The sequence below is a fragment of the Gopherus flavomarginatus genome, chromosome 18, assembly GCF_025201925.1.
Source record: "Gopherus flavomarginatus isolate rGopFla2 chromosome 18, rGopFla2.mat.asm, whole genome shotgun sequence".
In the NCBI taxonomy this organism is placed as follows: Eukaryota; Metazoa; Chordata; order Testudines; family Testudinidae; genus Gopherus; species Gopherus flavomarginatus.
The window spans coordinates 19419252-19434319 of record NC_066634.1 but is presented as its reverse complement, the minus strand read 5'-3'; the positions used below and the strand labels follow the sequence as shown (position 1 = coordinate 19434319).

Sequence of the window (15068 nt, the reverse complement as noted above, 5' to 3'; positions counted from 1 at the left end):
GTCCTGCCAGACCCTTATCTCTGACTGTTATGAGGAAGGACGTTATATCTCAGGGCAGCAGAATCCTCAACAGCACTTGGGAGCAGACATTGCCCTGGCCCAAGAGCTACAAGGTGCGGCAGGGAGCAGCTGGCAGATGCTATCAGCAATCATTTCAAGAGACAGAATTACACTGACAAGGGGAAGCAAAGCTATCTCCTAGGGAACACTGGGCTAAGTTCACCTCTGGTGATTCACGGCAGTTACGCCAGAGAGAATTTAATGCATTACCTCTTGTCCTGTCAAACGGGGGGAGGAAGAATGGAAGTAGGGAGGTTGGAAGAGGAAAACCAAACCTGGATCCTTTAATTAAAGGCTCTAGAGGAGATAAAACCACTATCAACACATGGGGATAGGTTTATCCTTGGCAGATGCGATGGGCTATATCTCCATTTCAAATGCAGCCTAGGGAACAGACCCATGGTAGGAAGGGCAGATATTCTCTACAGGAAGAGATTATCTCTAGGAAGGCATCTCAGTGCTGCCTGCGAGTGTCGCTGGAGCACAGCGAGCTCTCTGCCACATCGGAAACTACAACAGCTACGGGTGGCCTTTGGGTTGTGCTTTTATGTTCTGCAGGCTGCCACACACCCAACCCTGCCAGTGTCCCCAGCTGTGTACGAGCCCTCAACTACAACAGGGATGCTGTCGTATGCAAGGCATGTGCTGCACACTCCAGGACTGGTCATGCCCACAGGACGATTCTGTCTGGCCCCTGAATGCACAAACAAAATGGTGTCCTCCTGTGACCCTAGCAGCATCCTAATGCAAGAGGGCAAGGGGCTCTCTGCCATTGGCTAGTGAGTCTAAACTGGCCTGACCCGTTCAGTGTACCCCAACATAATGTCATAACCTGTATCTAAACAGTATCATGTAAAAAAATCAATAGAAAGCTTAGAAGAATCCGGCCTTTTCCTGTAGCCATGTTGTAAGGCCTTAAACCTAAGGCCTTTGTCTGCAGCCAGATTTCAAGAGCAGCAGCCATTAGCTGAGAAGCAGGAAGTCACAACCTCACATTCCATCTAAATTACAATAAAACAATGTAATATCAGGCTGTTAAGAAGGACACCCCCTCCTAATAGCACCCACTATCACCAGATAAAGAAACAGATCTTAAGATGGTTAAAGGAAACTTAGTTTGATAACATCCTGTCCGGTAAGAAATCACTTATCAATAGCTGTGGTTGTGAAATTCTCATTTCTTTATTGTTTTGTCTTTATGGTCCCCACTTCCCTATTGTTTGTCTGTATGGGATCTGTCCGGTTTTTTGATTGTTTCTATCAGTTACATAATTAATTTTGCAGGGTGTAAATGAATTAAGGTGGTGGGGTAGGATTGGTTAGAGAATTTTGTTACACTGTGTTAGGGTTGGTTAGTAAAATTTTAGTATAATGATTGGTTAAGGAATAGCTAAGCAGACCTCAAGTTTCACTATATAAACTGGGGTCCAAAAGGCAGCTCTTTGGGAACCAACTCCAGGACACAGCCCAAGAACAGAGCTGCCAGACCTCAACACTCTGCCACTGACATGGTGCAGAAACTGGAGTTCCCCCAGATGGACCTGATCCTGAGTGGCCAGCAGGAAAAAGTTCATCTGTCTTACTGGGAGTGGTGAGCACTGTATGTGTAGCATGTGCTGTCTGTTTTGGTGATTGTTAATAAACAGAGGTTAAGTAGGATATTACTGTGTAAGGTTTTTTCACTGGTAAAAGACCCTGTAAACCCGCAAAAGATTAAGCCTGGAGCCAATGAGTGTTTGCCTGGAGCCTGGAGAGAATGGGTGTTTGCCCGGAGGGAATGAGTGTCTAAATTGACAGGGTTACACCTGAGTCCCAGAAACTGGGTAAGGGTGGGTGCCCTAGAGTATAAGGTTACATCTGAGCCCACAGAAGGGTGAGGGTGGTCCCTAAATTAAGAGGGTTACGCCTTGAGCCCTAGGAACTGGGTAAAGGTGACTGCCCTTAGAATGTGTGAGTAACAGAGAATTTTGTGCGGGTAACAAGCTAATATCACACTGATCATTACTATTCTTGTGTGGTGTGGGCACCAGGGACCAATACAAAATTACAAACATAGTGGAAATTATGTTCTTACAGTAAGTCCGCCAGGCAGGGCTGAAGTTACCCCACCCTAGACAAAGAAATATGGTTCTGGTTCTGCCCCCTTGAAGGTACCTTTCAAGATACATTAAGAGGCAATGGGGATGCATTTACAGAAATGGCAAACAAAATCATCAAGCTAACAAGGGAAGGAGATCACCAGTCAGCATCACAGCAGCAGAGGGAGACTGCAGGAACAAATCATTTTGCATTTTAATGAACACCAGCGAGAAGGAAACCAGCCTGGAACTTCCTTCACCCGGAGACTCCATGTCTCCTCCCTCACAGCTTGAATGAACTTTACTCTTGTGTAGGGATAAGCTTCCGAAGAATCCATTTCAGAGCTTCACTGGGTTCTAAAAGAGAGAGACAACAACCCTCTCCCTCCCCAAGTTATCTTTCACCTCAGCTGACAAAGGAACTTTGTGAGGCTGATCAGCCATCTTGCTGGAGATGTGGTAAGGATCTTACCTTGAACCAGGACTGTGGTTTTGTTCTGTCTTAGTCTCTAGAAAGTGTCTTTCACTTTAATGATGCTCGTGACCATTTCGAACTCTGCCCTTCATACCTGAACTCGCTTCACATCCTATCTTATTTTTAATCGAAACCAGCCCAGTGCTGGGTTTGAAGCGAATGATAGCGAACTCCAGTTACAGTGCTAAATTGTGCAGTTTGTCTCTTTAGAGGAGCAAATGAAACAAATTATTCCTCTGATTAGTCCAGGAGAGGGCTGGACACTGCAGAACACAGGGTTTGGGGAACAATCAGGACTAGGTGGTGCTGGGGTCACCTTGCCAGGTATAACCAAAAAGCTGGAGGATACCAGAGTGTGGCTGGGATGTAACAAGCAGGCTGCTGGTATCGAAGTTGCTGGTCCAAGGTTACTTATCATACAGACACTCGGTGCATGCTCATCTGCTGGCTGGGAGCATCCAGACAGGGAGCTGCACCAGCAGAGCAATTAAGGCACCCAGGGTTGCAGGGCAGGCAGTGACTCAATCTTCGCCAGTCTGGATTGCACCCCATTGTGACACTTCTGCACAACATGACCTCACATGGATAGGGAATGTGGGGTCATGCTGTGCAGAGGATGCTATTTTGCATGCAAAATGTACAATTGCATACTTGGCTGAATATGTCCCAGCACACCATTGGAGGTTTGCCTGGCACTGGGTCCAGCTGGAGACTCCAGGCTCCCCACAGTAAATGGAATTAGAGAATTTGTTATGGGTTTCACCCCCTCTCCCCAGCACATAGATTCTCTTCTGCCAACAAACAGCCGCAGCAGCAGCTCCAGGATCTCCAATGGCCCCTCCCTCCTTTGCTGCCAAAGAACAGCAATAACCCCTGGCTGCTAAAATGCTGGTGCCTGGCTTCACAACTCTCTTGGGGCGATCTGCCTCTGGGGCACGGGGCTAGTCCCAACCCAGCCCTGCCCATGACTGCTGGGGGTGTCATGCTGCCACTCCCTGTGGTCCTGGGAGTCTCGCGACAGCTGATTTTCATAGTATTTTTCATAGATTTGAACACCGGAAGGGAGCATATGGCCATCTAATCTGACCTACTGCAGGGCAGTCTGTAGGATTTCACCTTTATTCCTGCACCAAGTCCTTAACTTAGGGTTGAAGGGGAGCCCAAGGTTGACTTTAACATTGCAAGGAATGGAGAATCAATTATGCCCCTTGGGAAGTTGTTCTGGTGGTTAATTACCCTGGCTTTAAACAAGGGCTTTATTCCTAATCAGAACTTGTTTTGCTTTTGCTTCCAGCCACTGGATCTCCTTATATCTTTGTCTTGCAGATTAAACCGTCTTCGACTGTCAGAATTTCTCTCTCCACGTACTTAAGTCACCAATTAACCTTCTCAATAAGCCATGCTATTAACGATTGAGTTTAAACCATATTTGTTCTATAACTATCACACTGCGCTGTTCAAGGTTCTGGTGATGCTGTGGACCTAAAAAGAAAACAACCTAAACAGCAGGGTTTTATTTATCATATTTCATTCCCACACAGATGGTGCAACAGGTGTCTCCTGCCAATAAACTTCTAAAATCAGAACTGCACTTTGAAGTTCTATACCTAGATATTAACGAAGCGAACAGCTTTGTAATTATGTGGCCCCTGCAGCTCACGCAGGCTTAGGATTCTCTGCTCTTGTTTAGTAAAACCAAGTGAGTTTTTAGCCCAGGTGGCTGCGACCCCTGGACTGAGCCACTTGGGGGTAGGAGAGAAGGGAGTGGTGAGTGAGTTGGTGAGACGGGGAGAGAGGTGGGGAATATTGAGGGAACCTGGTAGAAATATCAGTAATAATGCAGAAAAGGCAGACCCCATGTTCAATCAGTGTTTCTGTTCTGTATCCAGGGGGGGAAACAGATGATACAGTCTCATTTCACTTGTATCTCTGGAGGGTGTTAAAGCAACAGCTACTATAATTAGTCATCTTTAAATCAAAAAGTCCAGCTAACTTACATCCAAGAGTTTTAAAAGAGCTGGCTGAGGAGCTCCCTGGACCAGTAATGTGGATTTGCAGTGAGTCTTGGCGCACTGGGGAAATTCCAGGAGATTGGAAGAAAGTGAATCTCGTGCCAATATTTAGAAAAGGCAAATGGGGTAGCCTGGGTAATTATAGGCCTGTCAACCTGACATTGATCCTGAGCAAGATAATGGAGCAGCCGATGCAGGACTTAGTTAATGAAGGACTAAAGGAGGGTGATATAATCAGTGCCAGTCAGCAGAGGATATGGAAAATAGAGCCTGTCAAACTAACATGATATCATTTAGGCCTGCTATGGGTGGGGATCATCTCCCCTCACTCCCCTGCACTGGGCATGGTGGGAGAGGCATCTCCCCTCTCTTTCCCCCTCTGCCACTCCCTCCTTGCTCTCCTTTTCCTTAGGGGCAGGTATCTGCTGGGCTGGAGCCACCTGGGGTACCCTGGACTGCTCCGACCCAGTGGCTGGTGTGCGGCTATGGATCCATGTCTGGGGGATAACATGAATTAAAAGCCCCCCTGGGGGGAGCGGCAAGTGTGTAGAGTTGTGAGGGCCTGGGGCCATCCCACCCTGCAACAATCCCCTCCTCAGGGCCCCCAAACCCTTTCACCAAGGGCTGTGAGGAAAGGGGGTGGTCATGCTCCCCCCTTCTCTCTGCCATGTCTGTCCAGGCTGTGTGGGGCAGGGGCATCTCTTATGATGGTTGGGCAGTGCCTGGCGATCTCAGTGGGGGGGGTCATGGGGGAGGTCCTGTCGCTTTAAGAGCTGCCCAGGCAACATGAGGCTGGGGGCTCCACTGGGGGCAGTTGGAACCTGCCTGCGACGGGCAGTTACGTCCCCTCCTGCGCTAGAGGGAGGTGGTGCGGGGGGCCCAGCAGAGACAGGCAACTGCTGGGGCTGGGTAAGGGGGCAAGGTCTGGGGTCAGGCCTAGCACCCATCACCCCCAATCCTGACGGAGGGGCCCAGACAGGGTGCAGGGGCACCCGCTTTGGGACTATCCCTGCTACCGGCTGGATCGCTGGGTCTTCCGCCAGGGCCGCACATGGGCACACGCTGCCCGCCTGCCGCAGGACAGGGGTGGAGCGTCAGAAAGCAAATTCAGTCCAGGCTCCCAACGCCCTCGTACCAGCGAGCAGGGACGGCGCAAGTGTGGGTGCAAAGGGAACAGGTGGTGGGTGCCCGACAAATTCACCCCAAACTCCAGAATCAATCACTCGAGTGGCCCTGAGGGGCGATATGGGCACAGACGCCAGAGCCCCATGGGCAAACCCAGAGCACCTGACTCAGCTCGGGCACCGCCCCTCAGCAACACCTGAGTGCGGGTGCGGGGTCTGCGCCCAAAGGGGTCGGGGTGCCTACTGGGCGAGAGTGTTGTGGAGCCGGGGATTGACCTGAGCAAGGCCCAGGCACAGGCCAGTTGCTATGTGAGTTGATGTCCGGTCCTGAATGAAAGGAGCTGCCCGTTACCGTGCGAGATCCCTGGGGACAGGCGGGGGCTGAGCCCATGGGCAGGCGCAGGGAACGAGTTGATGGGACTGAGGAAGGAAGGGGGGTACTGAGGACACCTGCTGCCGTGTCCACCTGCCTTCAGGGGGTGTCAAAGGAGCTGTCTGTCCTGGGGCCAGGCAGGGTGACGGGACTCTTCTGCAGGACTGGCCCCAATTCGGAGCATCCCCCTGAGGCTGATCTCGTTCCTGGAAACTCTGGAGCCTGGTTCTGTGGCTGAGATCCCGGATTCCCGATGGCTGGGCCGGAGGCCAACCCCAGAGCGACACCTGTGTCCCTGGGGCACTGCATGCGGCAGGGTAGGTTGGCTGCTGTCCAGGGAAACGGGAATGGGGACGGGTCCCTGCTCTGGAGCATTGCAGTAGTACCCCGTGGGCTCCTTCGTGGCAGGGGAGAGGCTGGAGCTGCTGGGAGGGGAACAGCATTTCCAGGGGTTGTTTCCCCCCTGGACCTTGTGCTGGAGCTGGGCTGGTGGCCCTGGAGTCTGGAGGGCTCTGCTACAGACAGGAGAAGACCAGCATGAGCCACGTGACCCTCTCCTGGCTTGGCCTCCCAAAGTCATCACATACACGGCCCTTTGGACAGGAACGACCACCCCTGGCTCCTCTGGGGCAGTGGTGGCACCATCTATCTCTCTCCCTGAGACAATGCCCCCACCCCATTAAACTCCTCTTGATGGCGCTGTCTCCCTGCTGCCCCCCGCCCCCCAGGTCTAACAGGAGCCTGGGCTCTGTCCCCTCATCCCTGCAGGTTTCCAGGAGCTGTACCAGGCCCAGCAGCTCTGCGATGTTGCCTTGGTGGCTGCAGGACGGCGCTTCATCTCTCACAGGTGGGTTTCTGCTCCGCGCTCCCCTTTGCTAGAAGGAGTTGGGCAGGAGAGCCAGACACCCCGTGTGGGCTCTGGGGCAGCAGGGGCTATTTGCCTGGGAAGTTGACACTGACTGGCCTGGTGCAGAGAGCCCAGAGCAGCACAGGGGTGGGGCCCAAGGGTTCTGCAGGGATTGCTTCACCCAGAGCGGAAATGCAGCCACCTCTGGGGTGGAGGGCAGCAGCTGACGGGTGCAAAGCACTCGGCCCTGCCACAGCAGATTGTCTCTGTGTCTTTGGCTAAAATGTTCCCTCTGACGCCTGGGATCTGTGATACCTGTGCAAGGCAGACAAGGGGCTTTAGGTTTTAAAGCAAAATTTTGCTTCTGAAAAGTACCTGCCATGCTGGCCCTGTGGGGTCCCAGAAATTCTGGCTCTTTGCTGGTGAGATCTGCCCCATTTCCAAGGGAAAATGTGGAGCATTTCCCCCCATCTGCCGGTGCCACAAACTGCACTGGGGTTGGAGAGCGAAGCTGGTTCCTGCTGGCTGTTGCCTGTGGAGCCCACACCTGGTCAGGGCCTTGGATGTCTCCCGAGAGAACCTGGTTCCTTGCAGTACGGCGGACGCCCTGCTCTCCACAGCCAGCCCCTGGGCTTTCCTTTGACCATCTCCCATCCAAACAGTGACATTCGCTGAGACTGGTCCCGACCCGCTGTATGGGATGCCGCTCCCAGAATGACTCCATAGGGCCCTCCTGCTGCCACCTGGGCCAGAGGTGCATCGGGATCACAGTACTGATCAAGGCACTGTGGCTGGGGAGATAAGGGGACACTGGTGTATTTTTGTGAGATGATTTGAACCCATCTCACTACACACTAGATGGCCCTTTATTCCCGCCCCCCAGCCACACCCCAGCTGCCCCGGTGGGATTGCAGGCTCTCCAGGGGACGCCATGCCGGCATGTGCGGTGACCAGCACACGGAGGCTCTGGATGGTGCCACGCCAGGAGCCAGCTGAGCTGCCCTCACCTCTCTCCCTGCAGGTTGGTGTTGGGCTCAGTCAGCCCTTACTTACGGGACCGGATGGCCTCCGCGGAGTCCCAGGGTGGGGAGGTTCAGCTGCAGGATGTGTCGCCCTCCATCCTCCAGAGCATCCTGCACTATCTGTACACGGGGGAGCTGGCGCTGACGGCCGAGTGCGCCCAGGAGCTGTTCATCACGGCCAGCAGGCTCCAGATCCCCCCACTCCTGGAGACGGTTGGCAGGTGACACAGACCTATGGTGACAGAGGGTGGGGTGGGGGGAGCTATGGCGAGGGGCTGGGTGTATTCCCTGGCTACTAGGAAACACACCAGAGCCAGGCCGCAATCGGTTCCATGAACCTGCCACATAAGCACAAAGGGTCTCTGCGGCCACACGGCTGGGGGCCATGAGGAGTTGGAAATGGGACCGACAGGACCCAAAGCAACTAGCAATTCTGGGGTCCTATTTGACACACCTCAAAGGGGCCTGGCTCGGAACACGCCCTCTGAGAATCAGGCTCGTAACGGGTTCCAAACGGGGACCCCAGTCACCTGAGAAACCCCGGCCATCAACCTCCAGCTCCCCTGGCGGGGTCCTCGCATCAGCAGCGCTTTGTTGGCCTCTGGGGAAAGAGGCTGGGGGGGGGGGCTCATTCCAGCACTGAGTGGGACAGATGTGTGCACCCCACCACCTGCCCCCATGGAGACTCACCCTACTGTTACACCTAGGAGTGGGCTCAGGCAGCCAGGGAGGGGGAGGTATCTTGCAGTGCCGGGGCAGATGCAGCAGGTTTAAAACAAACACAAGGAAGTATTTCTGTAGCCAATGCCCAGTCAACCTGTGAAACTCACTGCCAGGGGATGTTGTGAGGGACAAAAGCATAACTGGGTTCAAAAAAAGCATGAGAAAAGTTCATGGAGGATAGGGCCATTGATGGCTGTTAGTCAAGATGGCCAGGGCCACAACCCCAAGCTCTGGGTGTCCCTAAACCTCTGACTGATAGAACCTGGGACTGGACGACGGGATGGATCACTCGATAATTGCCCTGCTTTGTTCACTTCCTCTGGGGCACCTGGCAAAGGCCACTGTCAGGGACAGGATACTGGGCTAGATGGATCTTTGGTCTGACCCATTCTGGCCACTCTTGTGGTCTGTGGATAAAAAAAGGAACGTCAAAATGAATGAGAGCCCCTGTGTCTCAGCACAGTCTCGCAGCACTGGGTCTTGTCCAAACAGCCCCAGAGTGCCCTAGTTCTACAGGCAGAGATGGGAGCACCCCCTGGGTTAATGGTCCCCCAACACTTTCCATTATAAGCCCCTAGTTTTCAGCTCTTTGTAACTTTACCAGACTTTAACCCTTTGGGCTGAGATGTCCCAGGCCAGTCATCTGTCTTGGGATGAGATCTGCTTAAAGCTCTCAAACCATTCTGCTGGGAAGCTCGAATGCCTGCCTGGAGCAGGGACTTGCAGTTTTACAGGGAGCTTGCCTGGGCTCAGGGGTGAGCCCTTTGAAAATCCGCCCACATCTGGGCACAGTCTAAGACTGAAAATCTGTTTGCACCTGCCCTGGGGAGGGATAGCTCAGTGGTTTGTGCATTGGCCTGCTGAACCCTGGGTTGTGAACTCAGTCCTCAAGGGGGCCCATTTAGGGAACTGGGATAAAAATCTGTCTGGTAATTGGTCCTGCTTTGAGCAGGAAGTTAGACTAGGTAACCTCCTGAGGTCCCTTTTAACCCTGATATTCTGTAAGGAGGTGGAATTGAGGTTTCATGGCATATATAGCATAAAACATATTCCAGTTATGGCATATATACATTCATGTATATTTCCATAAAGCCTTATGGGGTGCACCATCACACCCGGTGGTCTCCTGAGAGCCCCGGCCTGTGGAAGGGCCCTCACTGCATTGCAGATCTGCTGAGCAGCCTGGCCAGGTTAAGGAAAATGCTAACTGGGCTCTGTCCGGGGCTCCCCATGACAGGTGTCCCCTTGCACAGATGCTGACTTTCTTCTACCTGGGTGGGTGCTCCATACCCACTCCATCCTGAGGCCCCATCCCCACTCCTGCCCCTGCTCTGCCCCCTCCTCCCAGGACCTCCCACCCTCTGCCAAACATCTGATCAGCAGGTGGCTTGTGAGTGCTGAGCAACCACTTGTTTTTTTCCATGGGTGCTCCAGCCCTGGACCACCCATGGAGTCAGCGCCTGTGTCCCCTTGGCTCTCCCTGCCAGGTTCCTCGTGGAGAGCATTTCCCTGGAGACCTGCCTCAGGCTGTATGCGCTGGCTCACACCCACCAGCACCCAGGTTTGCTCCGTGCGGCCGGGTGCTATGTCAGCCTGCACTTCAGGTTCCTGTGCGAGCACGACACCTTCCTGCGCCTGGACCCCGGCACTTTGATCGACATCATCACCTCAGACGGCCTTGCGGTGGCTTCCGAACAGACTGTCTACTGGGCTGTGGGGCGCTGGGTGAGGGCTGACCCCGCCGGCCGCCTGCCGCTTCTCCCAGAGCTGCTGGGGCACCTCCGCCTGGCCTTGCTGACCCCCGAGGAGCTGGCCGAGGTGCAGGCAGACGTTGCAGAGCTCTCTGGGGCTGCTCGGCTGGGGTGGAAGGAGCTGGTTGGGGAGCGGATGTTGCAGGAGAGCGGGGGCCTCCGGCGGGGCATGTATGAGGAGGTGATCGTGTGCGTGGGGCGGAGGGGCCATGCCAAGGGTGAGGACTCGGATTCTCCCCTGGACTGTTTTGACCCCCGCACAGAGAGGTGGGGGGCACCACTGGGCTCGGTTCCGGTGCGGTTCCCCGGTTTCGCTGCCCTGGGCCACAAGCTCTATGTGGCTGGGGGCTGCGGCCCGGACGGCTGCTTTTCAACCAGCCTGCACGAATACGACGCCTGCTCTGGGCAGTGGGCACAGCTCCCCTCCATGTCCTGGCCCCTGGACCCCCACGGCTTCCTGGTCTGCAGCCGGCGGTTCTACGCCATGGGGGGCTGCACGGAGGCAGCTGGCAAGCTGGATTCGGCAGAGACCTTTGATCTGGAGCAGAAGCAATGGACTCCTGCCGCCCGCCTGCCCTTTCCTCTCAGCTACTTCGCCTCGGCCGCGCTCCACAACAAGCTCTACCTGATAGGTGGGAAGAAGCATGTGGCGGGGGCCCTGGCCCCCCACCGGGGGCTGCTGATCTACCACATCAGCTCGGACAGCTGGGCTCAGGTGCCGCTGGGCGTGGGACTCTGCCACGCGGGCGCTGCTGCCACGGTTGGCGGGATCTGTGTTGTGGGGGGCTGCAGAGACGAAGACCTCGGGGAGGAGGGAGAGGGGGCTTCTTGCCTGGGAAACATCCAGGCCTCCCGGGCGTGCTTCTTCCTTGGTGAGGATGGCAAAGTGAGGCAGGAGGTGGCCATCCCGGCGCTTCCCCGAGCCATCGCGTCTGCTGGGGCCGTCTGCTGGCGGGGAAGGGTCTACGTGGTGGGTGGCGAGGATTCGGCCCGTTGGCTGAACACTGTGTACTGCTGGGAGCCCAGCGCCGCCACCTGGACCCTGTGCCGGGAAGGCCCTGCCACCGCGGAGTGTGTGAGCTGGTTTGGCTGCGTGACACTGCAGGTGCCCATCAGATCCCTCCGGACACTTTTCCAGGGGCAGTCCACAGCCCCGGCGGCAGGTGGGGCGACGAGCCGAAAGCAGTTCCCTTCTGCAGAGCCCAGGCTCCTCTGCAGAGCCTCTACAATGGCAGCAGACGCTGATCTCCACCTCCCATCAATGGGAAAAGAGGCTTGATGTGTCCCAGCGCAGCTCTGGGTTCAGACGAGGGGACCCCCCTGACTTCACAGCCATTGACACCCATCAAACAGTGATCCCAGGGCACCTGGGCCACACATATCCCAGCGGAGTGACACCGGGGCGAGTCTGGGCTGGGGGCTCTCCAGGGGACTGGAGCGGCTTCCCAGAGCTCAGATGGGGTTGCTAGTTTGAGCAGGGCTGGCTCCGGCACCAGCATAGAAAGCAGGTGCTTGGGGCGGCCAGTTCAAAGGGGCGGCTCCGGCACTCCGTCCAGTATCGAGGCAGCACATCCGGGTCTTAGGCGGCGGGTCCCTCGTTCCCTCTCTTGCTCTTTGACCTGTCGTCGCATTGCCGCTGAAGAGAGGTGCTGCTGCTCATCTTTTCTTTTGCCACTTGGGGTGGCAGAAAAGCTGGAGCCGGCCCTGGGTTTGAGGAGGTTCTCGACTGTGGTTTGGTCCCTGCTCATCCCCATTGCTCAGCCCATGAGGCAGCACCTGCTCCCGTCGCCCACGGGGACATCCTGCCCTGAGACATTATCCAGCCCTTTCCACGGGACGGTCAGGCCCTATTTCCTGCTGGCTGCTTTTCAGCTCTGCAAGGCAGGTGAAGACAAAGGTTTAAACCGAACTTAGTTTTATTTATTAAATCCGAATCCTTCACACACAGTCAGATTCTCTTAGGGCAAGAACAGGGCTCCACTGTCCCTCTGTAGCCTGGGTTGCTCTTTGCACAGTCTCTGCGCTAGTCCCATCAGTTTTCCCTCTGAACAGCTCCAGAGAGGGAGTCTCTCGCTCAGCCCCGGGCATGCCCCTGCCACGGCAGACACTCTGACTTCCTTCTTCACACACGGTCCCTCTTCTTTTCTGGATAAATTCCAAGAGTCCAGGGTGCTTGAGCACTCTGCCGAATCTCAGAATCTGTTACAAAGGGAGCTGAGTGAAGCATCAACTAGGCAACGAGCCAAGTGAAAGATCCGGGGAAAATGCCTCGAGTCAACCGGATACTGCAATGTTTGTTCGGTTTTTTCCAGGTTATGGTCTTTATACCTTTTTTTAAAAGGGCATTTTAAAAAACTAAATCCAGCTAAATGGCTAAATGAAACATCGTTTCAAAACATCCTGTTTCAAAATTAACTCCATGTTTTGACTTTTTGTTTTCATTTCTCTTTTGGCTGAAACTAGTCACCAAATTCAACCCGAATTTACAAACAGTTTCGTTGACCCCAGGCTGTATTCGTCGGTGAAAATGATCTGTCTGAGAAATTTTGTCCAGTTCTAGTTATAAATTCATTCTATTAAATAAAGGTGTTTGCTTTCAAAGGCGGTTGGGGGTGATTAAATCCTACATTAATTTCCCAAGGATTGATGACCAGTGATTCACATGTACTTGTAAGCAGAGCTTTCCCCCTCCTCTCACCCTGTCTGGGCCCTATTCAACGCTCCTGCAGATGTCAGGTTGGAAAAATCCCGATCGCCACGAATTGTCAAAGATAATGGCCAGTGGCTCTGCAATCACATCTACCAACTCCCTTAACACTCTCTGATGCATTACATCCGCTCCCATGGACTTGTGCATGTCCAGCTTTTCTAAATAGTCCATAACCTGTTCTTTCACCACTGAGGGCTGCTCACCTCCTCCCCATACTGTGCGGCCCAGCGCAGCGGTCTGGGACCTGACCTCGTCTGTGAAGACCGAGGCAAAAAAAGCATTGAGTACTTCAGCTTTTGCCACATCACATGTCATTAGGTTGCCCCCTCCCCATTCAGTAAGGGGCCCACACTTTCCCTGACCTTCTTCTTGTTGCTAACTTGCCATGATGAAAAATAAGAATAAAATGACCATTAGCCCTACAAGCCCTTGCACCAAAGGTGCTCACCGTTCTGCCAGCGCTGGTGGTGTTGGGCTTTGCCTGAGCTGAGCCCCTGGCCCCCCCAAGGGTGTCACCTGTCCAGCCTTTCCCAAGCACCCCTTTTTGGAGGCAGCTGCCCTGGGGAATCTGGGAGGGTGCCCAGCTAGCCAGATGTACTGGCTCCGGATCGTCCTGATGTCCTGCTCTTTTGTGTCTTGGAGGTGGCAGCACTGGCCCTGCCGACAGGCGATAACAGGACAATTCCGTACAACAATCACTAATTACTTAGCTTAATTACTACCAAATGCAACCCACTCATGTGGTTCCACTCTGCTGTAACTGCAGGGGGGCTTGGAGAGGCTGTGTGATCCCACTGTAAGATCATTCAGGGGAAAAGTCCATCTGCCACCTACATGGGACCCTCCTGCCAGGTGGGGTGGGCAGCAATCAGGGCTGGGTTCAATCTAAGGGGTCCTCTTAACTCCAGCTGTCACCCAGAGATCTGGGAAAACTAGAAATAAGACGTCCTCGCTCACAAGCACTGAGTCCGTGTAGAGGGAATGCTGCAGTCATCTGGGAAAACACAGCAACACAGATTCAAAAGGCACACAAACAATAAGTAACCCCTCCACTCCCACCCTCAGTACCTTGGGCAGTGCCCCTTGCCTCAGTTTCCCACCTTGCAGCATGAAAGTCCAACAGGAGAATGTCCCTTCAACACACCATTCCCCATTCCCTTATCCCATGCACCACTTGTCTGAGGCCAGCAAAGTCCCAGATCTGGGTTCACCTGGGCCTGGCGAGGTGGTCGTGCTGCTGGACAGGATCCAGGGGTTCTAGTGGATCATAAAAAGTGAATATGAGCCAACAATGGGATGCAGTTGCGAAATAGGCTAATATCATTCTGGGGTGTATCACCAGGAATGTTGTATGCAAGACACCAGACATAATTGTCCCGCTCTGCTCGGCCCTGGGTAGGCCTCAGCTCATAGGCAGGATCCAGTTCTGGGCACCACATGCTCAGGAAAGATGTGAACAAACTGGAGAGAATCCAGAAGAGAACAACAAAAATGACAAAAGGTTTAGAAAAGCTGAGCAGTGAGGACAGGTTTAAAAACTGGGCATGTTTAGGGTATGTCTACACTACGGTCTTCAGAAGACTGAAGAGACGTGAGAACTCCCAGTGTGCAAAGGGCTATTTTAAAGAGGATCAATTGTTCTCCATGTTCACTGAAGGCAGGACAAGAAGGGAAGGGCTTCATTGCAGCAAGGGAGCTTTAGATCGAATATTAGAAAAAACTCTTTATCTATCAGAGTAGCTAAACTCTGGAGCAGCTTCCAGGGGAGGGTGTGTAGCTTTAGTGGAACCCTCATCATTGGAGGTTTTTAAGAACAGGTTGGACAAACACCTGTTGGATATAATCTAGGTTTGCTTGATCCTGTCTCAGCACAAGGGGCTGGATTCCATGATC

At 53.9% G+C, this 15068-nt stretch overlaps 1 protein-coding gene across 1 annotated transcript; it reads left to right on the top strand.

The window, feature by feature from the left end:
- Nucleotides 1-6375: 6375 nt before the first annotated feature.
- On the top strand, nucleotides 6376-13280 carry LOC127036956 (kelch-like protein 1). The gene is made up of 6 exons (XM_050928243.1): nucleotides 6376-6439; nucleotides 6891-6969; nucleotides 7991-8212; nucleotides 10202-11628; nucleotides 12153-12350; nucleotides 13195-13280. Exons 1-6 carry the CDS (start codon nucleotides 6376-6378, stop codon nucleotides 13278-13280), a joined length of 2076 nt encoding a protein of 691 aa, XP_050784200.1.
- The last annotated feature ends 1788 nt before the right edge of the window (nucleotides 13281-15068 follow it).

Bases quoted from the DNA above. Each gene is read 5' to 3' on its own strand.
- LOC127036956 (XM_050928243.1), top strand. From the start codon at position 6,376: ATGGCTGGGCCGGAGGCCAACCCCAGAGCGACACCTGTGTCCCTGGGG. The intron at 6,440-6,890 runs GTAGGTTGGCTG...TCATCCCTGCAG, and splicing joins GGGGCACTGCATGCGGCAGG to GTTTCCAGGAGCTGTACCAG. The intron at 6,970-7,990 runs GTGGGTTTCTGC...CTCTCCCTGCAG, and splicing joins CGGCGCTTCATCTCTCACAG to GTTGGTGTTGGGCTCAGTCA.